This window comes from Schistocerca cancellata, chromosome 8 (assembly GCF_023864275.1).
Source record: "Schistocerca cancellata isolate TAMUIC-IGC-003103 chromosome 8, iqSchCanc2.1, whole genome shotgun sequence".
Lineage (NCBI taxonomy): Eukaryota > Metazoa > Arthropoda > Insecta > Orthoptera > Acrididae > Schistocerca > Schistocerca cancellata.
In genome coordinates, this window is record NC_064633.1 from 286,332,768 (window position 1) to 286,356,857 (window position 24,090).

Sequence of the window (24,090 nt, forward strand, 5' to 3'; positions counted from 1 at the left end):
TCTTTTAGCTACACAACACTATTTTTCAACGTAATCTCCATTCAATGCTACGGCCTTACGCCACCTTGAAATGAGGGCCTGTATGCCTGCACGGTACCATTCCACTGGTCGATGTCGGAGCCAACGTCGTACTGCATCAATAACTTCTTCATCATCCGCGTAGTGCCTCCCACGGATTGCGTCCTTCATTGGGCCAAACATATGGAAATCCGACGGTGCGAGATCGGGGCTGTAGGGTGCATGAGGAAGAACGGTCCACTGAAGTTTTGTGAGCTCCTCTTGGGCGCGAAGACTTGTGTGAGGTCTTGCGTTGTCATGAAGAAGGAGAAGTTCGTTCAGATTTTTGTGCCTACAAACACGCTGAAGTCGTTTTTTCAATTTCTGAAGAGTAGCACAATACACTTCAGAGTTGATCGTTTGACCATGGGGAAGGACATCGAACAGAATAACCCCTTCAGCGTCCCAGAAGACTGTAACCATGATTTTACCGGCTGAGGGTATGGCTTTAAACTTTTTCTTGGTAGGGGAGTGGGTGTGGCGCCACTCCATTGATTGCCGTTTTGTTTCAGGTTCGAAGTGATGAACCCATGTTTCATCGCCTGTAACAATCTTTGACAAGAAACTGTCACCCTCAGCCACATGACGAGCAAGCAATTCCGCACAGATGGTTCTCCTTTGCTCTTTATGGTGTTCGGTTAGACAACGAGGGACCCAGCGGGAACAAACCTTTGAATATCCCAACTGGTGAACAATTGTGACAGCACTACCAACAGAGATGTCAAGTTGAGCACTGAGTTGTTTGATGGTGATCCGTCGATCATCTCGAACGAGTGTGTTCGCACGCTCCGCCATTGCAGGAGTCACAGCTGTGCACGGCTGGCCCGCACGCGGGAGATCAGACAGTCTTGCTTGACCTTGCGGCGATGATGACACACGCTTTGCCCAACGACTCACCGTGCTTTTGTCCACTGCCAGATCACCGTAGACATTCTGCAAGCGCCTATGAATATCTGAGATGCCCTGGTTTTCCGCCAAAAGAAACTCGATCACTGCCCGTTGTTTGCAACGCACATCCGTTACAGACGCCATTTTAACAGCTCCGTACAGCGCTGCCACCTGTCGGAAGTCAATGAAACTATACGAGACGAAGCGGGAATGTTTGAAAATATTCCACAAGAAATTTCCGGTTTTTTCAACCAAAATTGGCCGAGAAAAAAAATGTGTTGCATTACTTATTGAACTGCCCTCGTACAACACAGAATGGCCAGGGATATTATTATTGGGTGTGAATCCAGCATGCACTATATCTGGGTTTAATCCATTCACATAAGTAGCCAGGATGTCAGTTGGGTGGATCCATCCACACAAAAAAATTCATGGATTATGTTCCGTATGGATCCACGCTCATATGATCCATGGTATCCTCCAAAAGGCTGATCCTCAAGCTATACGCATGGGAATATTGTTCTGGCTCGGTCCAGCAGGCTGTACATCGAGGAATATTATTCAAGCCTGGGTCCAGCATGGGTGCATTCAGTGTGGATCGATTTGCACGAAGTCCACGGTCGATCTATATGCTCAATAGTTCTTGAATAATGTTCTGTATGGATCCGCCCACGTATGGTCCGAGGTATCGTTTGAAAGATCGATCCTCGGGCGATACGTCCGGGAATATTGTTCGGGCTGACCTAGTGAGTAGTACGTAGGGGAAATATTGTTCGAGGCTGGATTCAGCATTCAGTACACCCGGGATGGATCATCCTGCATTAGGTCCAACGCCACATCCGCCACTGCAGCTGCCATCGGCGCCCCTGCGGCCTCTGCTTCTAACGACGACGCCCCCAGCGTTGGAGGACGGAGAGAGGGGGAGCTTACCCACGAAGTAGTATAACTGTGTGTTTTCATGATGTTACGTCAACACAGTACCTCCAACAGCAGTCCATGGGTTGCCATTTGGAGGAATAACGGTATACCCTGGCTTATTTGAGGCTCTGTATCATAGTTGGATGGCATAAAAAATAGCTGGCCAAATATGTTCGTGTAATCAGTAAGAGCATGTTTATACTTGCATACGGAATGTGGAAAAAATGGATGAATACTGAAGAAAGCGTCAAATGTCAAGAAATTTGATTGTAAATCTTGATACTCTCTGCTTACATAAGATATCTGTATTTTACTCAGATTGTAGTCGAATTGTGATATAAGCACTAGATCAAAGTGTATGGGGGAGAACACTTAGACACTTACCTAGAAAGTTAAGAGTACGAGTGATCTTTCAGAATCACTGTGCCGTATGCCTCCTAATTGACTGAGATGTGAGCCAAAGGATGAGACAGAGAGCTTGTCGTAGACCCCTTGGAAAAAAAAAAAACAAAAAAAAAACGGATTGTATTGTTACTTACACACAGGAAGTGATAGACGTAGCGTAACAGATCTACTTAGAAAAAAAAGAAACATAATCATTATACATAACTGACTGAGATCTGCGCTAAAGGATAAGAGAGAGAGAGAGAGAGAGAGAGAGAGAGAGAGAGAGAGAGGACTTGTTGTTGACCCCTTGGAAAAAAGATATCGATTTAATTGTTCCTTATACAGAGGAAGTGATAGACGCAGCGTAACAGATGTCCTTGGAGAAAAACATAATCATTATACAGAGGGTGTAATTGATAGAGAGGAGCTGTAACGATTAGTTATTGAGACGGCAGTGATGCCGCTTACACTGGTTACGTAACACCAGACCATGACTTCCGCAGGGAAGGAGGCTGCCAGGGAAACTGCTATGCGATTGTGGACAACGATAAGACAGTCTGAATAGACTGTTTAAAATGGGTGACCTATTATAGAGTACAGATATATAAAAATTTATATGTCAAATCACAACTAAGTTATTGGTAAGCATCTCACGGATTTTATAAAGTGTAAAGATATGTGACTATGAAGAGCTTTTATGTATCCGTTGGATAAATACCATTGCATTACCAGGCTGGAGGCTACAATATACAACTGCAAAATGGATCGTGTACTCGTATTTGACCCGTGCAAGACTGTTTAAGTGTTTTTGAATTATACAAAACAGTATTTACAATTTGATACAGTGCAATATGAGCCAGTTATGTCCATGTAGTGTCAACTAAGAGATAACTTGCGGAACAGCAGCAGTTTGACTACTGGATGGAGTAAGAATGTTCGAAAATTGCTTTAAACTGTTCTGAAACTGAAGACCGTGGAAAGTTTGTCCATTACGTTCTACCTGCATACAGTTTTAATTATCAACAACATAGAGAATTTTAACACTGATTCCAAAAAAGACGACGGAAGTATTACACAGAAGTGCTATATTAATGCATGAAAAATATATTTCTCTCAATCCTGAACATGTTTCTCCACGGTACTTTCAAACAAGATATCACCGAATCAGGACTTACTAGTGAAGTGAAAGATATATAAAGTTACTGAGATAGACTGACATGGGGTCTAACCATAACCATCAAGCGAATTAATGCAGATATGTGTAGATGACTGGGTCGAAGCACGTCCACCTCCCCCAAAATGGACTGATAAGACGTTACACAAAATGCCAAATGGTGACCTGACACTACTCAAGTTGCACATTCGGACGACTGTATACTAGTTATAAGCAAATCAGTATGGAAAATTATAGTAAGAGTAAATCTGAGAATGTGAAGAACATCTATGCATGTGTAGGAGAAGGTCTGGTTGGTTTTGATATAGAATATATTACACCCTTGTGATACGTGTAGGACACATTACTTGCCGAGAAATGTTAGACCATTACCTATTAAAGTATTCGCATATATATCCCTAAGATATTTCTAGATCATACGGGATTGATCATGACGTCCTTTTTGGTTATGACTCCCACAATTAGAATATAAAAGTATTACACTTTTGGCTGGATGTGTACATGGTGTGGAAGACGGCGGTTTTAATGGATTATTCGGTAATGGAATAATACAATACCTTGATGTTCTACTTAAAAAATTAGACAGCCTTGAACTACAGTTGTTTATCAAACCATGTGCTGTGTGTCTATAGCTTTAACGTAGAAATCAGTTATATGAAAATGCTATACTGGCAGTCGAACTCTAGGTCACTTACAAGGGAGAGCAAAAGAAACTGGTACACCTGCCAAATATCGTGTGCAGCCCACGCGGGCACGCAGAACTGCCGCAACACGACGTGGCATGGACTCGACTAATGTCTGAAGTAGTGCTGGAGGGAACTGACACCGTGAATACTGCAGGTCTGTCATTAAATCGTTAAGAGTAAGCGGGGATGGAGATCTCTATTGAACAGCACCTTGCAAGGCATCCCAGATATGCTCAATAAAGCTCATGTCTGGGGAGTTTGGTGGCCAGGGAAGTGTTTAAATTCAGAAGAGTGTCCCTGGAGCCACTCTGTAGCAATTCGGGGCGTGTGATGTGTGGGGTGTTGCATTGTCCTGCTGGAATTGCCCAAGTCCGTCAGAATGCACAATGGACATGAATGGATGCGGTGATCAGACAGGATGCTTACATACGTGTCGCCTGACATAGTCGTATCTAGGCGTATCAGGGGTTTCATATCACTCCAACTGCACACGCCCCACACCATTACAGACCTCGACCAGCTTGAACAGTCTCCTGCCGACATGCAGGGTCCATGGATTCATGAGGTTGTCTCCATACCCGTACACGTCCAATCGCTCGATACAATTTGAAATCAGGCAACATGTTTCCAGTCATCAATAGTCCTATGTCGGTGTTGACGGGCTCAGACGAGGCGTAAAGCTTTGTGTCGTGCAGTCATCAAGGTTACATGAGGGGGCCTTATGCTCCAAAAGCCTACATCGATGATGTTTCGTTGAATGGTTCACACGTTGACACCTGTTGATGGCCCAGCATTAAATTCTGTAGCAATTTGCGGAAGAGTTGATTTTCGTCACGCTGAACGATTCTCTTCAATCGTCGCTGGTCTCGTTCTTGCAGAATCTTTTTCCGCCTGTACCGATGTCGGAGATTTGACTTTTTACCGGATTCCTGATGTTAACGGTACACTCGCCAAATGGTCGTACGGGAAAATCCCTACTTCACCGCTACCTCGGAGAAGCTATGTCCCATCGCTCGTGCGCCGACTGTAACAGACGTTCAAACTCACTTAAGTCTTGATAGCTTGCCATTGTATTAGCAGTAACCGATCTAACAACTGCGTCAGACAGTTGTTGTCTTATATAGCCGTTGCCGACCGCATCACCCTATTCTGCCTGTTTACATATACACTACTAGCCATTAAAATTGCAGTACCAAGACGAATTGCAAATGACAAACGGGTATTCATTGGACAAATATATTATACTAGAACCGACATGTGATTACATTTTCACGCAATTGGGTGCATAGATCCTGAGAAATCGATACCACGAACAACCACCTCTGGCCGTAATAACGGCCTTGATACGCCTGGGCATTGAGTCAAACAGAGCTCGGATGGCGAGTACCCACGCAGCTTCAACACGATACCATAGTTCATTCGTAGTAGTGACTAGCGTATTGTGACGAGCCAGTTGCTCGGCCACCATTGACCAGACGTTTTCAATTGGTGAGAGATCTAGACAATGTGCTGGCCAGGGTAGCAGTCGAACATTTTCTGTATCCAGAAAGGTCCGTACAGGACCTGCAACATGCGGTCGTGCATTATTCCTGCTGAAATGTAGGGTTTCGCAGGGATCGAATGAAGGGTAGAGCCACGGGTCGTAGCACATCTGAAATGTAACGTCCACTGTTCAACATGCCGTCAGTGCGAACAAGAGGTGACCGAGACGTGTAACCAATGGCACTCCATACCATCACGCCGGGTGATACGCCAGTATGGCGATGACGAATACACGCTTCCAATGTGGGTTCACCGCGATGTCGCCAAACACGAATGTGACCATCATGATGCTGTAAACAAACTTGGATTCATCCTAAAAAAATGGCGTTTTTCCATTCGTGCACCAAGGTTCGTCGTTGAGTACACCATCGCAGACGCTCCTGTCTGTGATGCAGTGTCAAGGGTAACCGCAGCCATGGTCTCCGAGCTGATAGTCCATGCTGCTGCAAACGTCGTCGAACTGTTCGTGCAGATGGTTGTTGTCTTGCAAACGTCCCCATCTGTTGACTCAGGGATCGAGACGTGGCTGCACGATCCGTTATAGCCATGCGAATAAGATGCCTGTCATCTCGACTGCTAGTGATGCGAGGCCGTTGGGATCCAGTACGGCGTTCCGTATTACCCTCCTGAAACCACCGATTCCATATTCTATCAAAGTCGGAAACGTGATGGTACGCATTTCTCCTCCTTACTCGAGGCATCACAACAACGTTTCACCAGGCAACGCCGGTCAACTGCTGTTTGTGTATGAGAAATCGGATGGAAACTTTCCTCATGTCAGCACGTTGTAGGTGTCGCCACCGGCGCCAACCTTGTGTGAATGCTCTGAAAGGCTAATCATTTGCATATCACAGCATCTTCTTCCTGTCGTTTAAATTTAGCGTCTGTATCACGTCATCTTCGTGGTGTAGCAATTTTAATGGCCAGTAGTGTATTCTCATTTGAATACGCAGGCCTGTATCAGTTTCTTCGGCGATTCAGTGTATAAGAGGATCATTCCATCATGAGGTATCCCCGTTTGAGAAACAGAAACTATTCTTTATCGTGCCAAATGCCACTCAAGAGCTAAAGGGAGAGGAAAGCATATGTTTGTGCAGGGCCTAATTTCCCTCATGTTACGTTGACTCTGAACGTGTTTTCGAACCTGTTGACTGATTCTATCAGTCAGAATTCCAGCATTACCCTATTGAATTTTTTTAAGAGCTCATCTACTTACTAGGGAGTGTGTTACAGCGACAAAAGAGACAGTGCTAGGAAGGTGATCAGCAACCTTATAAAATACTTTGGTTGATCATAGCTCTTTTTTTCTTCTTCCTAGGAAGCATCAGACGCCGGCCGCAGTGGCCGAGCGGTGCTAGGCGCTTCGGTCTGGAACCGTGCGACCGCTATGGTCGCAGGTTCGAATCCTGCCTCGGGCATGGGTGTGTGTGATGTCCTTAAGCTAGTTAGGTTTAAGTAGTTCTATATTCTAGGGAACTGATGACCTCAGATGTTAAGTCCGATAGTGCTCAGAGCCATTTGAACCATTTTGAAACATCAGACATCGATCATAATATATCACTAGAAATGTCCGAACGCTTTTTCCAATGAGTTCTATCAAGATGGCAAAAGGAACACATGTTACTGCGCCGGCCGCGGTGGTCTCGCGGTTCTAGGCGTGCAGTCCGGAACCGCGCGACTGCTACGGTCGCAGGTTCGAATCCTGCCTCGGCCATGGATGTGTGTGATGTCCTTAGGTTAGTTAGGTTTAAGTTGTTCTAAGTTCTAGGGGACTGATGACCACAGCTGTTAAGTCCCATAGTGCTCAGAGCCATTTGAACATGTTACTGATTATTTGTGTCAGAAGGTTTTCCTCGTAATATAATCGACTTAATAAAATCTCGCTTTGTATATAGACTCTACTTCCATATCTCGCAGAATTATGAGACTCCTGATTTGTGACTTGACATTGACAACATTGCGTTTCGAAGCTCTAACGATATAAGACATATAAGAGGGGCGGATTCGTGGGTAGAATCTTAGGGTCCAACGTCTGCTGATATTATTGTCTCGAGTACAAATATGAAGTAGCTAATAAATGGTGCTGATTTTGTTAATAAGATTTAAGCAGCAGCTCACAGACGTGTAATATAAATTAATTTTAGTAGGTTTTTATTCCACTGGCTGTTACGAGTCTTCGCCAGATGGCATACACTGTCGATATTATTAGTATCATGTTGAACAATCGGGGTTTCGCCGGTGATAATGAAATAATAAGCAGCCAATTGCACAAAAATAAATATATTTTTTTAGCGGTTTTGGGCACTTAATGCCCTTCTTCAGATGGTTATACCTATCGCATTACCTGCGCGTGTCAACAGCGAAGTGCATACAGCAAAATGTCATGGTCCTAAAAGTATACAGGAGGAATAAGTAAAACTATACTGAATCCTTTAATACAATTATTAATGGTTTCTGCATTGTGTTACTTATTGCTCCGGTATACACCGAATCCTTTAATATAATTATTAATGGATTCAGTGTTGTGTTGCTTATTGCTTCTCCATATTTTTAGGACCATGGCACAACCATCTGAAGAATGACACTAAGTGCCCGAAAGTGGTAAAGAAATTAAATTTCTTTTATGCAACTTTTTGCTTGTTATTTCATTAATACGACTACAGCTGCTGAGAATGGATAAAATATTAAACTTTCTGCCGGTTATTCGCGTCTGTTTTGAACGAATTTCATCTGTTTGGCAACAGCAAAATGCATGACTCGTAGTCTTATCCGTGTTTATCAGACAGCACCTAAAGAAGACTGCGAATCACGTGTTTAACATAAGGTGCAAGGAAGACGCAAATAACCGGCAGGAACTCGATTGTTCAACATGACAACGTCTCGCCGCGAAAGCTTTAAGAATTACATAACAATATCAATGACTTGCTTTCTCTGATCCCGGCAGAACATGGGCAGTCTGCAGATCCTGCTTCTCTCCAACAATCGCTGGCGCATTCGTCTTAAGACGCAAAGGCGTTCGCACTTGTTGCTGACTGTTAGACTACCCACCGATAGGTGATTCCTAACATCCCTCAATTGGCATATGATTTTTCCCAGGGTTACTTGTAGCCAATGACATGTCACTTCCCCGCGACTGGCGAGCGCATACACGGGATGAACGGTTGAAGTTTGATAACTATTCCCAGATCTGTCTGCTGGCTCATAGTGACTTCTGCAGGAGTCGTGGTTCTGAGTCAATAGAGACACACATCTTATCGTCATAAATACGGTGCTGATTGCGCTGTTATCCATCATCATTGTACATGTTAGCACTGTGTCCTCTGCAAGTGTGTCTACGATTTTGTGTGTAGCAAGAGTTTATTTTTTCTGCTGCTTTGCAACCACTTCTTTGTCTCATTTGCGTGTGGTGATGACTTATATGATTATTTCCGCATCTGTTTACGAGACTTATCGTGACATAACATTGCTAGAGTTACATGTATGGCAGATCTAATCTACCAGTGACGTGGCCCTATGATTGTACTTGGTTCCTAAATTTTTTTCACCGTCGTACCAGTTATAGATTACGCATAGTGGGGGAAATACGTCTATTGCACCAATACTACTCTTTTTTTCAGGCACGCTCATTATTAATGCACAAATAACTTTTAGTAGCAGATATAGCTACGCGCTGACGGTGCAGCGTGTCTTTAGAATTCTATGGATCAGTAGAAATAACAAACCATCCTCAGATTTTCCCATTTTTACTATATAAGGCTTATAGTAATGTCGCATATATTTTCACAATTTACTTTGTTACGAGTGTTCATTCCACCCAGGAGGCCGCCTAGGTCAAAATGGAGTCACCCATGAACATGACCGTTGAAAACAGGCGGATAGGAATACGTTTCCGGTTGGTCTGAAAGAAAGGTCGCTAGAGAAAGGTGAGCTTGAAGCTGAAACTGTTAGAAGCTGTTATCCGCAAAGGAGTACACAGGTTTCCTCTGGTTAGCGTGTAGGTGTCAACGAGCTAATACTGGTTTGTCTAGGTGTAGAGGAGCTGGAAGGGGTGGTGCTTGGCGCTTAAACTGTTAGCGGTTTTCATCTGCAATAGCGTCCATAAGTTAAGACAATTTTTGCTGTGTAAGGACGCTCTTTCCATGGACGACTGAGCGCCATTTGAGACAGCTGCTATGTCGGAAGTGGTTACACATATGTTGTGGAAATTTCTCTACCACTTCTAGGGAGATGGTCTGGCGTAGTGTTAGACAGACGTGTGGTTCCCTCCAGTTCTCGACCTGGTGGCTCTGAGCGTACAAAGATTATCTAACCGAATCGACAATATCCGGCGAATGCAGGTGAGGAGTTCCTCGTAATCTATGTGTGTACTGGTATTTGATGTTTCTACCTAGGACTTGGGATCTGTTTGCCGTTACTACCGCGAGCCCGAGATTTATCGTCCAGAATTGGTATAGCGTCAATTTCAGACACCAACCGCTACTTTCTCGGCAATTGCTGGGCACTGTGTCCGCGATCGTCGGCTTTCGCAGTTACACGCCTCCAAGTCGATGTCTGAGGGGGCTGAACTACCCTGCAGCAGGCGGCATGACTTTCGCTGCATTTGTCACAGATACTGGACGACTCTCTCTAGTGCTGTCCTACAAATACAGTATCTTAAGTGGGAAGAATCATAATCTTACTATGACGTCGCACAATCTAGCAATATAAAGTGGTATTTTTTATACAATATCTTTGGCTTATAGAATTCTCTATGTCGTCATCATTTCTACCAACATACTCATTTCTAACACTATGACTTCAAATACTAGTAACTGAATGATGGGTTAGAAGTAATACATAAATTGCGACCAAAGCTGGCAACATTATGATGCTGATGCGACGCGACGTCATTACTTATGTAAGGAATCCCTCCACAGTGGCATTTTTCTAGATAGGCTTAAATATGCTATTGTCAAACCATTACACAAAAAGGAGACGAATCATCAGTGGAAAACTTCCGTCCCGTTTCATTATTGGCAATATTTTCAATAGAGTTTGAAAGTGTAATGTACAATAGACTTTATAAACACTTAGTACAGAAAATATTCTCATTCGCAATCAGTTTGGATTTCGGAAAGTATTGTCAACTGATCAAGCTATAGTCACTTTTACAGATGATATATTACAATCAATAAATCAAATGTTATTACCACTTGGAATATTCTGTGATCTGGCTAAAGCTTTTGATTGTGTTAAGCATGATATCCTTATACAAAAGTTAAAATATTATGGGGTAACAGGAGTAGCAGGCTCATGGTTCTTATCCTCTCTTTTTAACAGAAAACTGTGTGTGTCTGTATCAGGCTTACCACATAACAACAGTCATTCAAAATGTGAAAACATCAGACAAGGGGTGCCCCAGGGCTCTATTTTAGGTCCCTTGTTGTTCCTATTATATATCCTTCCATATGCAGTGTCACAAAATGCAAGTTTTGTTTTATTTGCAGATGATACAAGTATTGGTATAAAAAACAGTACCCATGATCTCACTGAGCAATCAGCTAATGAAATATTTGTAAGTATCAGTGGGTGGTTCACAGCAAATTGATTGTCACTGAATTTTGACAAGACCCAGTACATGCAGTTTAGTATCTCACAAAGAACACCTGACCCTATAAGTATAAGGTATTCAAACAATGAAATTCAAGCTGTGCACAGTGTCAAATTTTTAGAGCTAACCAAAACTGGAAAACTCACACTCTAAACTTAATGAAACACCTTAGTTCACCCACATTTGCAGTACGCATGATAGCAGAAATAGGTGATTTAAAAATGAAGAACTTAGTTTATTTGGCCTACTTCCACTCACTAATGAGTGATAGAATCATCTTTTGGGGAAACTCCTCTCACAAAGAGAACATTTTCAAAATTCAGAAACGAGTCATTAGAATTATATCTGGTGTCAGTCCTAGATCATCATGCAGAGACCTCTTTAAGAAACTGGGTATTTTAACTACTACTGCTCAGTATACATACTCACTAATGTCCTTTGTCATTTCCAACATGTCTCTTTTTACACAAAGTAGTGCAAAACTTAATTATAATACCAGAACCAAAAACAATCGGTGTAAGGACTATAAAAGCTTAACATTAGTTAAAAAAGGAGTTAAATACGTGGATACTCATATATTCAATAACTTACCAGAGCATATCAAAGGTCTTCTAAGTGATAAAGATCGGTTTCAGAGTGAATTAAAGAACTTCCTGTTCGCCAACTCCTTCTACTCCATTGATGAATATCTTCACAAAGATTGTAGCTCGTAACTCTGTCTGCATTAGAATTGTACATTATCCATGTATCTGAGAAAAAAAACCTTTGACTCTTTCCACATCCCAGACACTCCTCTCCAAGGGATCCATGGAAAACGATAAATGTAATGTAATGTAATTATTTGGGTACAATGTGCAAAATTGTCGAAAATACGTAGAACTTAGAGTAGTTACATATTACTTGCTTAGGTGTGTCGTCTGTTGATGCCTCGAAATATTAATCAAATAGACCTAGATGACGTAATGTTTATAAAGAAATTGAGACAACCCCTCCCTATGCTCCAGAATGCCTCCAGCTAGAAAAGATGGAGCTGGAGATGTGTGACTCAGCAACATGTCATCTAATTTGTAAAGTGATTGTCTTAGCGCATTATGACATCTGCGTGACGTCAGGAACAGCCTTGCGTAATTAGTCAATATACTCGTACATAGAATTGTGGAAAAAACGTCAAAAATATGTAAAATTGATGAAAATAAGAAAAATATCCAAAACTGAGAGTGATGGCATATCTGCCTAGATAGGGCTCCTAAATTGTTTTTAACAAATGGACCTAGAGTGTCGTAATTTGGTATGAACATACAAACAACGCCTACAACCTCACCTTTTGCTCCAGAGTGCCACGAGCTATAAAATAGGAAATTTGTAAAAAAAATGGGTGAAAGGTATGTATAACTGAGGACGCTATGAAAAGTATGGGAAAATACACGAAAATGAGAGTATCTGTCTTGTTGCGGTCTCTGTTAGTGACACATAATAGTGGTGTTAACAAATACAACTCAAGTGATGTGACTTAATGGAATTTTTTATTAACGAATAGACACATCCTCGCCCTACACTGTCCATCTCCTGAGTAATTCACCTCACACAAGTGTTCCAGTTATAAAAGATGAAGCTGTGTAGTGGGTGCATCATCCTCATTGGTCCAGAGGGGAGGCGACGAAGGTTCCCGCCATTTTTATTTCACATGCCACAATTGCCTGGGCGACTTCCCTGCGTGGAGAGGTGGTGGGGGAAACAAGGTGCCCAAGTACGTAACCCAACACCAGATGTGCAACATGACACCAGATGCGATAACATCGTTATCTCAGCCGGAACACATATTTCTTTCCTGCTAACGAACATTTTATGAAGGACGTTACATGGACTGACGAATCTAGCTTAACGAGTGCAGATATTTTCAACTTTCACAACAGACATTATTGGTCAGAACTCAACCCACATGCCACCTGTGAATGTGTGCCTTTCGGGAAAGCTTTGGCATAGACTGTGGGCTGGAAGTGTGAGAGGAGTGCTTTTTGGCGCTTCAAGTTGAATGTTCCACTCTATCGTGCGTGCCTTTGAAATAATTTGCCTGATGCATTAGAAAATGTTTCATTTGGTGGTCGGCGAAAGCTATGGAGTCAGCATGATGGTGCACCACCACATTTTGGAATGAACATGTGTAATTATTTAAATGAAGCATTTCCAAGAAAAAGGCTTGGTCATGGAGGTCCATTGTTCTGACCTCCACGTTTCTCAGACCTTAATCCACCAGATTTTTATTTGTGCGGACACATAAAGGAACAAGCTTATAATATTTCGCCCATGGATGTATACAACCTAATAAGTAGCGTGCATGCTGATTCAGGAGTGGTGGATGCTGGAGACTTGTTTAGGGTCCAGCAAAGTATGATCTACTGAGTGCAAAGTGTTTGCAAATGCAAGGTTGTTGCTTTGAACATCATCTGTAAAGTGAACGTTTCTCGTATGTGTGCGTGACGGCTATGTGAAGATAAGTCTAGACGTCAGATATACAGAATGGAGTTACTGTGCACAGCGTAATATGCAATCTAGTGCAGCCTACGCAATGTGTTTTATGTATCCCATTGGATACAGACGAAGTTACTGTGACCACTGTTATTCTCTGTTGGCTTTATTTGTGTCATGGACGAAACAAAGTGGTCATTCACATATGTAAGAAGTTCATGTTATGTCTTAATGTTTAAATATAGGTAACAGTAACAGTGAGAAATATACAAGATACTGCTTTGTAGAGGTGTAAACTGGATTCAGTTTGAGACTTTAACTGAAAACAAAGTTTGGCGCGAATGCAAATTTAACATTGGCGTGTCTGCATATCTTTCCCCATTGCATTACCATGTCTTGCTGAGCTAATTGAACGGATCCGGCACAGTGCAGAGTTCACGCAATCTTTTCTTGGCCATACTGCACGCAGATACAGCGATGCCAGAGCCTTGTTTTTTAAATTCACGTTTCTGTTGAACCTACTGGCGGAACTAGGTTTTGCTAGACAGACTTTTGTCTTGAAATGGCATGAAGAATTTGCATACCGACCCACAAATACGTCATTTTTACTTCACCCTTGTAGTATGTGCTAAGTCATCGGCACCTACATGGACGAGTCTGATTGTCATGTAATAATGTCTCCACATATGTTAATTATGCACCAGTATACAATTCAATTGGCTCTGTTAGTTGAGGCAAATAACACACTGAACTTAAGACAACGAGGCAGAGATGGGTGATAAAGTAAAACGAACCACATACTGCCAAGTACTTAAAAAGTTACATGTGGAGACTGCAAAAAAAGAAAAAGAGTAAGACATGCAAAAATAAACTTTTAAGTAAGCTAAAGTAGCTTTCAACGCATCCAAAGTGGCCTGTTGGAAGAAATTTAAACAAATGTAAAGAACAAAGTGGAATCAGCTTTCAAGCACCATTCTCTGACCAGCTCAGGTGGGTGCACACGCAACTTATGTCATAGCCGGCAACAAGTGCACAGATATTTAGGTTACATAAAGAAAGCGTGTTGAACAGAATTGACGAACTGCAGATGATGGAGGGACAAAGATCTTGCCGATGTTGGAGACGATACACACAACTAATCTGCTATTTACAGAATAGAGTCACATGAGAGTACGTTTCAATGCGAGAAAAGTGTATGCTACAGAGAAACAACACAACTTATTACCAAATTTTTCATTAATGTAATGGACATCTAATTTTTATCATAGTGTAATTGTAGTAACTTAAAAAAATATAAATCGTTTTGTAATCATTTTTATATAAGGGGTAACTGAAATTAACTAACCACTGCCAAAAACATATTTTTTTTATGAAAATGAATAGACTGTAATGTACTAAATTAATTCATGTAGCTTTTTCACCTACGCCATTTATTTATTGATAACTGTATATGGTAAATCAAGTGCAATAATCTCATAAATGTAATCAACTTTAATTAACACATAAACAAGGGCCTAACTAATCCATCACTGTTCTATATAACTGAACTTCAAGAATGTAACAGCCACATTGCAACTCGTGCGCTCAAACTGAAATTAATTGCGTCTCTCAGTATTTATGTTGGCCTAAACCAAACAACACATTCGTCCTCAACACAGTTTCAAGGAATATTGTCAGACTGAATGCGATTTTCCTCCGTATATCATGAGTTCTATACATTTTCAGTTGACCAATAAATTGCTTCCAAAACATACATTTACTTTTTTATCAGTACAATACTGTGATTACAGCACATTTGATGAATATGAAATACATTTTGTATGACGTAGACACTGAGATCTACTGGAACGGCAGTGGCCTTTGAAAATGTGCAGTGATGGAAATGGCAATATGCAACAGTTATGAGAATACATACCTGCAAATGGCATCAAGGGAGTATTGCAACCACAAATTTCTAGTTCCTTTTGCCTCCTACACTCCAAAATACATTTACTGTGCGAGTATCGTTTATAATGTTTCAGTCCATCAGTTTCCCATGAAAATCTACATTGTCTCACTTCTGGGTCCACTGATGGTACCAGGTGATCATTGTAAACCTGAAATTACAAATATTATGTCTAAAAATTAAACTATATTTTAAGCATAAATACCACTCAATATGAAATTGTATGTTAGAAATTGTTTGTTCGTCCAGCAGTTTCACTTTTATCCATTATACTTTGCATTTAGTAGATCACAACAGTTGTCTTTTGCAACATGTTGCATATTTCTGCAGTATTCAGGTTCGACTGAAGTCTCTGAGTAACCTTTTTGTATGGTCACTCAGGCACTTTCACAACTTTTGGAGGTCAGTTTGTCTTTCAGCCAATGGTAAGCCTTAACGGATTAGAAGGCATGATACTGTCTTGATTTGAAATAGCTTATGTTATTCTAGTTCATGGCTCTATATTTAGAGGTCTTTTCTGACTTCTACTTTGGGAATCAGACTGACCTTGTATGGTGTCAATGTGCGTTGGTTTTCATTGTCTACAATTATGTAAGATTTAGGTGGGAGTATTAAAATTTCTTGTGGTGGATAAAACTTGGGTGAAGTGGTTAAGTTATTTCAGGGCTGCTTGCCACATTTATACGGTTTACTCCGTTCACTACACTTTCACGCAAGTGGTGGTATTCTTCCACATAGCGAGATGGAAACTCATAGGCTGCTTTATTTTAATTAAATGGAAACTGAATATAGTGACGAACATTAATTTTCAGAATGATATTTTCAATCTGCATCGGAGTGTGCGCTGATATGAAACTTCCTGGCAGATTCAAACTGTGTGCCCGACCGAGACTCGAACTCGGGATATTTACCTTTCGCTGGCAAATGCTCAACCATCTGAGCTACCTAAACACGAATCAAGCCCAGTGTTTTTTTAGTTCAGATGGTTGAACACTTGCCCGCGAAAGGCAAAGGTCCCGAGTTCGAGTCTCGGTCGTGCACACAGTTTTAATCTGCCAGGAAGTTTCATATCAGCGCACACTCCGCTGCAGTGTGAAAATCTCATTGTGCAAACATCCCCCAGGCTGTGACGAAGCCATGTCTCCGCACTATCCTTTCTTTCAGGAGTCCTAGTTCTGCAAGGTTTGCAGGAGAGCTTCTGTAAAGTTTGGAAGGTAGGAGACGTGATACTGGCAGAAGTAAAGCTGTGAGTACTAGGCGTGAGTCGTGCTTCTGTAGCTCAGATGGTAAAGCACTTGCCCGCGAAAGGGAAAGGTCCCGAGTTCGAGTCTCGGTCGGGCACACAGTTTTAATCTGCTAGGAAGTTTCATATCAGCGCACACTCCGCTGCAGAGTGAAAATCTCATTCTGCAAACATCCCCAAGGCTGTGGCTAAGCCATGTCTTCGCAGTATCCTTTCTTTCAGAAGTGCTAGTTCTGCAAAGTTCGCAGGAGAGCTTCTGCAAAATTTAGGAGGTAGGAGACGAGATACTGGCAGAAGTGAAGCTGTGAGTACCGGGCGTGAGTCGTGTTTCGGTAGCTCAGATGGTAGAGCACTTGAACGCGAAAGGCAAAGGTGCCGAGTTCGAGTGTCGGTCACGCTCACAGTTTTAATCTGCCAGGATGTTTCATTTCAGCGCACACTCTGCTGCAGAGTGAAAATCTTCTTCTGGAAACATCCCCCAGGCTGTGGCTAAGCCATGTCTCCGCAGTATCCTTTCTTTCAGGAGTGCTTGTTCTGCAAAGTTCGCAGGAGAGCTTCTGTAAAGTTTGGAATGTAGGAGACGAGATACTGGCAGAAGTGAAGCTGTGAGTACCGGGCGTGAGTCGTGCCTTGGTAGCTCAGATGGTAGAGCACTTGCCCCCGAAAGGCAAAGGTCCCGAGTTCGAGTCCTGCTCGGGCACACAGTTTGAATCTGCCAGGAAGTTTCATATCAGCGCACACTCCGCTGCAGAGTGAAAATCTCATTCTGGAAACATCCCCCAGGCTTGGCTAAGCCATGTCTCCGCAGTATCCTTTCTTTCCGGAGTGCTAGTTCTGCAAGTTCCGCAGGAGAGCTTCTGTAAAGTTTGGAATGTACGAGACGAGATACTGGCAGAAGTAAAGCTGTGAGTACCGGGCGTGAGTCGTGCTTCGGTAGCTCAGATGGTAGAGCAACTTCCCTTGAATGCAAAGGTTCCGATTTCGAGTTTCGGTCGGGCACACAGTTTTAATCTGTGAGGAAGTTTCATATCAGCGCACACTCCGCTACAGGGAAAACTTACATTCTGGCTTGGCGATATTGACGAGTGTACGGTGGTGGTGGTGGTGGTGTGTTTACCTTGTGGTTGTTTCACAAGACGATCAGTTATGCCTCGTAGAAAACAGCGAACATCTTTTGATCAACTATCCGGGTTCGACAGAGGAAGGATAGTTGCTGACCGAAATTGTGGATTATCAAACAGAGAAATCGCTAGTCGTGTTGGACGAAATCAAACAACTGTAATGCGGATATGTGACCGTTGGATGCAGGAGGGTACGACGGACCGACGTGGTCGTTCGCATTCACCTCGGTGCACCACTGCACGTGCTGATAGGCACAGCACATTGCGTCTGTAACGCATCATCCAGTGTCTGCGCGTACCAATCGACGCCGATTACAGCAGAGTGGTCTGTCCGCTTCGTCTACCATTGACGCAGAACCACAGACGTCTCCGTCGCCAATGGTGTGATGACAGACGGATGTGGACGGCAGAATGGAATGACGTTGTCTTTACTGACGAGGCACGCTTCTGTCTGCAGCACCACGATGGTCGGATTCGAGTGTGGAGACACCGTGGAAAGAGGATGCTGGACAGCTGCATTATGCACCGCCACACTGGTCTTGCACCGGGTACTATGGTATGGGGCGGTATTGGATATTACTCTCGCACGCCTCTAGTACGCATTGCCGGTACTTTAAATAGCCGGCGCTACATATCCGAGGTGCTGGAGCCAGTTGTCCTTCCTTACCTTCAGGGCTCGACCACAGCCATATTTCAACAGGATAATACGCGACCACACGTGGCACGCATTGTCCAAAGGTTCTTCGTCAATAACCAGATTGAATTGCTTCCCTGGCCGGCTCGCTCTCCGGATCTTTCGCCGATAGAAAACATGTGGTCCATGGTTGCTCAACGAGTGACCCAGATTACATCCCCAGCTGCCACACCAGATGATCTTTGGCAACGTGTGGAAGCTGCTTGGGCTGCTGTACCCCAGGAACACATCCAACGTCTCTTTGACTCAATGCCGAGATGTGTGTCAGCGGTGATCTCCAACAATGGCGGCTACTCTGGCTACTGATTCTGGCAGGGACCACACGTCACAGACGTCTGTAAACGTAATCATTTGATACTTGGTCAACTTGTTATCTACAAAATAAATTTTGTTGTGCTACCTCTTGTCTTTCTTGGTGTTGCATTTACGGTGGCCAGCAGTGTAGGTTAATGAGTGCTGTTTCAATGATCAATGTTTGCTAAAAGTGCTGTAGTGTGATCTTACACATTACTGTGATATTAGATGCAAATCATATTCATAATTTTTGTATTGACATTGATGGCGCAGTTATTCTTTTATGCTTAAAGGCAATGATTTCAAAACTAAAGAAACATTCTCATGTGCGCTGTTGGACGCTACTAGAAGAAAGCAAATACTCCTTCAGTTCTTAATCACTTTCTTGATGGATCGTCATTCACAAGTCAGCGTACAAAAAATAGTTATTAAAAGCCCAATTTCAACTGTGCAAGATTATTTAACCACATATTGCTGTGTGTGTGTGTGTGTGTATGGTTCTTGGTAGAATAACATTATAATAAATGAAAAGTGCAACTTTGTATTTGCTTTTCAGTGGAACAAAAGTAAAGTAGCACTTTTCATTTATTACACCTATTGGTTATCATTGCATAATTATTCCTTTCTGTGAGTTCCTAGTTGCTTTTCAGCTACAGTTGTCTCAGTTAGCTGCAGTATTTATGATTAAATGTTTTACTTAAAGATATTGATACTGCTACCTTTAATGAGAATGTATAACTTTACATTGATATTCATGTTTTGAAAGCAACTTAATAATCAATGACTACTTGAATATTAAATACAAAATGTATGTCATAAATTGGAAGCAAGTTACTATGATGATCCTTTGGAAAATAGATTTTCTGTAGTTTAGTGCTATTTGATATTTGTTTGATATTGTTGGAAGAATATGCAGCTAAGTTAGAGAGAAGGTAATATTTTTAAATTTTCGTTTATAGCTTGGGTATGAAAACTGTGGTTAGGAGCTGCTGTATTGTTCATGTACTGTGGAGAGAAATTGATCTTCATATGTGAAGTAGAAGGTGAGTCTAGGCTATTTGTGATCACTCATTGAAATTATCCTGAGAACTAAAACAATGAAGTGTGGAGTACTCGAGGAATAATATGGAGTTAGGGTGTAATTACGATTTTCGTTCAAACTTGTGTTTGTCTGAAAATATATGGAACAACAACTTCGAATGAGAGGGATATTACTGTCTTATGTTTAAATGGAGAAACTATGCCACTTTCTTATTGTTTTTTTGGATGTTAGATGACAGATATTTCACAATTTGTTGAAATTTTTCGTCCTTTTAATGTTGCAATTTTCTTGCAGTGCTAATTTTTTTTCATTACATTAATATGTCATGTGGGATATTTATTTAGAAGTATGGATGTTTGTTCATTATCTTTTTGACTGAGAAAAGTTGTTTATTCTGTTGTTAATTTTTCAGCTTCTAGATCAGCTGTTAGTAAGAGAAACTTTATGTGGAAGTCTACTGATATTCTGGAGAAGTTGATAGTGCTGAAGGTGTAATTTTTCTTAGTGAATCAGTCTTTGTAACTTATGGTAAACCTTTGAAAAACATATGTCCGCACATGTATTTTCAAGTGTTGGAGGTGAGATACAGAGTTGACTGAATGTAAATGAGCAAACCATAATTTACCTCATTTATTCACTTATTTTTATATGACTTTGAGACATGTACTTTGCTAAAATTTGTTAGTGAGTCTGATCTGGTGTAGTGTTGACTATACTGAGGGAACATTAAGAATGTTCTGGGAGTTTTTGGTCATACAGATGACGCTTTTTATCAATTTCTAGAGTTCTTGAAATTATTCATTCCTAAAGTTGTATTTTGGTGAACTCTGAACATTCTTGATGTGATGTTTGTTTTGATTGAATATCTGATTGTTTCTGAGAAGAGTTTAAGTCTTGTGTTTTGTTGGTTATTCAAGTGAAAGTGCTTGAGTCAGTGATATTTATGTTGTGAATCAAGAAATCAGGAATGTTTGCATAATTAGGGCGCAATTGAATATAGCATGGTTCACCCACTTAAGCTTACTAGTAGTTTTGGTGTGTCAGCACGGGCTTCAGGAGATTGTCATGTTGTAGTTGAATGGCAGGATGTCAATTCACTTACAACAACTATTTTTATTCAGACTATTATGAAGTTACTATTAGCTATGAAGGTGGAAAACAAGGAACAAGTAGTTAATGTAAAGACACTTAGTAACAAATTGAAAACTGTTGTAAAGGGACTTGATGAGAAGATACAGATTAGTGTGAGGAATGAGGAGAAAGAATAGATGCTAGTTGCTAGGAAGTTATCTGTGAGATTAGAAGCAAATGCAAGAGAACAGCAAGCTAATGTTATTACTTCACAGGGGTAGATCCACAGTTCAGAGGAAAAATTTGAATTAATTGAGGAAGAGGTTACAGAGGACCTGTGTACTTAATACACAGTTAACAGAGGAGTTCTGTTCAGGACTATTATTGTTGAAAATAAACTTGCCATTGCTCAGGAAGAGCAGAATAAATTTCAGTAGGTTGTTAGTAAATAGAATTAGAAGATACAAAATGACTTTCTGACTTTATGAGAATAAGGTCAAATGAATAAAAGTGATTTGTTCGAGAGATTTGAGGTGATGCCTATCCAAGAAGTTGTTACTCAGAAACAATAAAAAGTTTCAAACAATTATGTACAGTACTACAGAGTTCAAAAGAGAATTTTGAGTAATAGTGATTAGATCAAATGGAAATATCAGAAAATAAGGAAGAGGTTAAACAATAAGTTAAGAAGGCTGATGGTCTGGCAACTTCTGTTACACAGTTGCTGTACAGAACTCCAGTGGTACTATGCCTATAGGTGTTGGTGAATCTGAAGAGATGGGGTCGTTGATAAGGTTAATGAAAGTCAGGTGGAAATTCATAAGACATGAAGAGAGTTAGGTCGGGAATTAAATGAGTGTGTACCTAAAACCAAAGGAAAGTGAGGTGAAAGTACAGCCACTCTTACAACAGAGTTCATGTAAGTCATTATGTAGATTCAGGTCATTAACATAAGGCAAATCCTGTGTCTCATAATGATATGAGGAGATATCATTAAAACTGTGGTCATTTCAGTCATGAAAAAGTATGTCATGAAGGCATATCTGGTTTTGACTAAAATCATTTCTTATCTGTTAACAAATTTAGTGCTCAGAAATGTGTCAAATAGTGTTCATCCTCATGCTTGGTCACAGCAATTTTATTATATACTCCTGCCCTCTTGGTCTGTTGGTTATAAGACAAAATTTTTGAATGGTTATTTGGAAGATGAAAACTGCATGAGAAAATTATACACTTTTATTCTGATAAAGACCAGACAGAAAGGAAGAGTAAAGAACTAGGAGGAGCTAAATGTCAGATTTCTGAAGTGGTTGACTGAATTTTTTTTTTGTAAAGTGGCTGTAATGGTAACATAAGCTTGTGTAAAATGTTATTGGTTTACTTGTCACGTCAAATTCTGATGCAATTCCACAGTTTCAGTGATGGAGGAAATCATCAAAAGCTTGGAATTTTATCCCAATTTTATTTGACAAGTAAACCGGGAACTTTTTATTTAAGGGCTCCGTCATGAAAAACTTTGTAGGCATAAGAGCAACATGTGATCCCCGTGATGATGCTACCATCAGTGATAAAGGGGAGTAGTTAGACTGCTTTAGGGATATGACTGAAGCGACTGTTCCCTATCAGAAACTGTTTGTTCTCAGGGACTTAAACAGTAGAGTTGGGCCTCGAATAAATAATAGTGTTGCTGGGAAATGTGGTGATGAAACGCTGAACATCAGTAGGAGTAGATTAATTGAAGCATGTCAGCAGATATAGTGTCATATTATGATTTGGTTTTTCCAGCAAGCAGGACATCTATAAGTACATATGGATTCAACAAATTAGGAACTTAAGGTCAACCATAGATTTAGTAATTGCCAAGCAGGATGGAAGGTCGGTAGTTCAAGATGTAAGTGTTTCGTGGGCTAGAATGTGAAACATATGACCACATAGTATTGCGAAGAGTCATAATCCGACCTGAGAGCCAAATATGTAGAGAGGAAACAGAAAGAAGAACTTAGTATCAAAATTCCATCTCCAAATATAGGGCTTCTTTCGCACTGGAGTATATGAGATCTGTACCAGGAAAGGTTGAGCGGAAATACAGAGTGAATACGGACAGAACTGCAGCTTCAGTAAATGAAGACTTAAATTCATGTTTACTGGGAGCAGTTAGGGGCCTCTTGGAAGTAAAGAAAGGAAGGAATGAAGAGTAGGGTTCAACATCCCATCGACATTGAGGTCATTAGAAACTGTGGAGATACGGACAATGAGGGAGGGATGCTGATGGGATGACTCATGCCTGGAGAGAAAGGACTGTAGAAAATATGACTGCCTTCCAGAAATGGTGAAGCGCTAAAAGAAAGGAAGATAGAGCTCAATAGAATGCAATTAAGAGAGTACTAAGAAGGATGGTTATCTGAGCTAAAGAAGAGTCGTGGGGGAAGAAATATGACAATGAAGAGTATTTAGTTAGATAAAGCATGGGATCAGAAGGTTGGCGATTTATATGTCAACTGAGAGCTCCTGCTTAAATTAGATGAGGATGCCAGTATGACTGCTGTTCTTAAATAGAAGACACATTTTAAAGATCTTGTTGCAGAGGATAGAGAATAGTTTCAAGAAGAGCAAAAAGAAGAGGAGATTTATCCTGTGGAAGAGGTGGTGGTAATGGAGTTTATCAGGTCCTTCAAGAATCAAAGAATGAAAGGCAGCGAGTCCTGATGGTATAGTAACGGAATTATTCAAGTAAACAGGGCGTAAAGCATTAGCAGTACTACTACCTGTTTTTAATAAAGTGGTTTGAGGAGATGAATTACTCTAAGAATGAAAGGTATCACACACTACACCCATATATAAGAAAGGGACCAGGAGAGATCTGACTGATTACATGGGAAGAAGTGTAATAGCTTCAGTCAGGAGGTATTTCAGTGGTAAAGCAAAGAACAGACTGGAAAATCTTGCACAGCTTGTTGTATAACAGAAACAGT

The 24,090-nt window shown here is 41.3% G+C and overlaps 1 protein-coding gene across 1 annotated transcript in view; it reads right to left on the reverse strand.

Annotated features, from left to right (window-relative positions):
- The window catches only part of LOC126095525 (sodium channel protein Nach-like), a 267,631-nt gene that overhangs the window by 102,359 nt on the left and 141,182 nt on the right, over positions 1–24,090 (reverse strand). Inside the window, exon 8 of the mRNA XM_049910308.1 lies at positions 15,624–15,804. Coding sequence (XP_049766265.1) covers positions 15,624–15,804 — 181 coding nt within the window. The remainder of the gene's footprint in view (positions 1–15,623; positions 15,805–24,090) is intronic.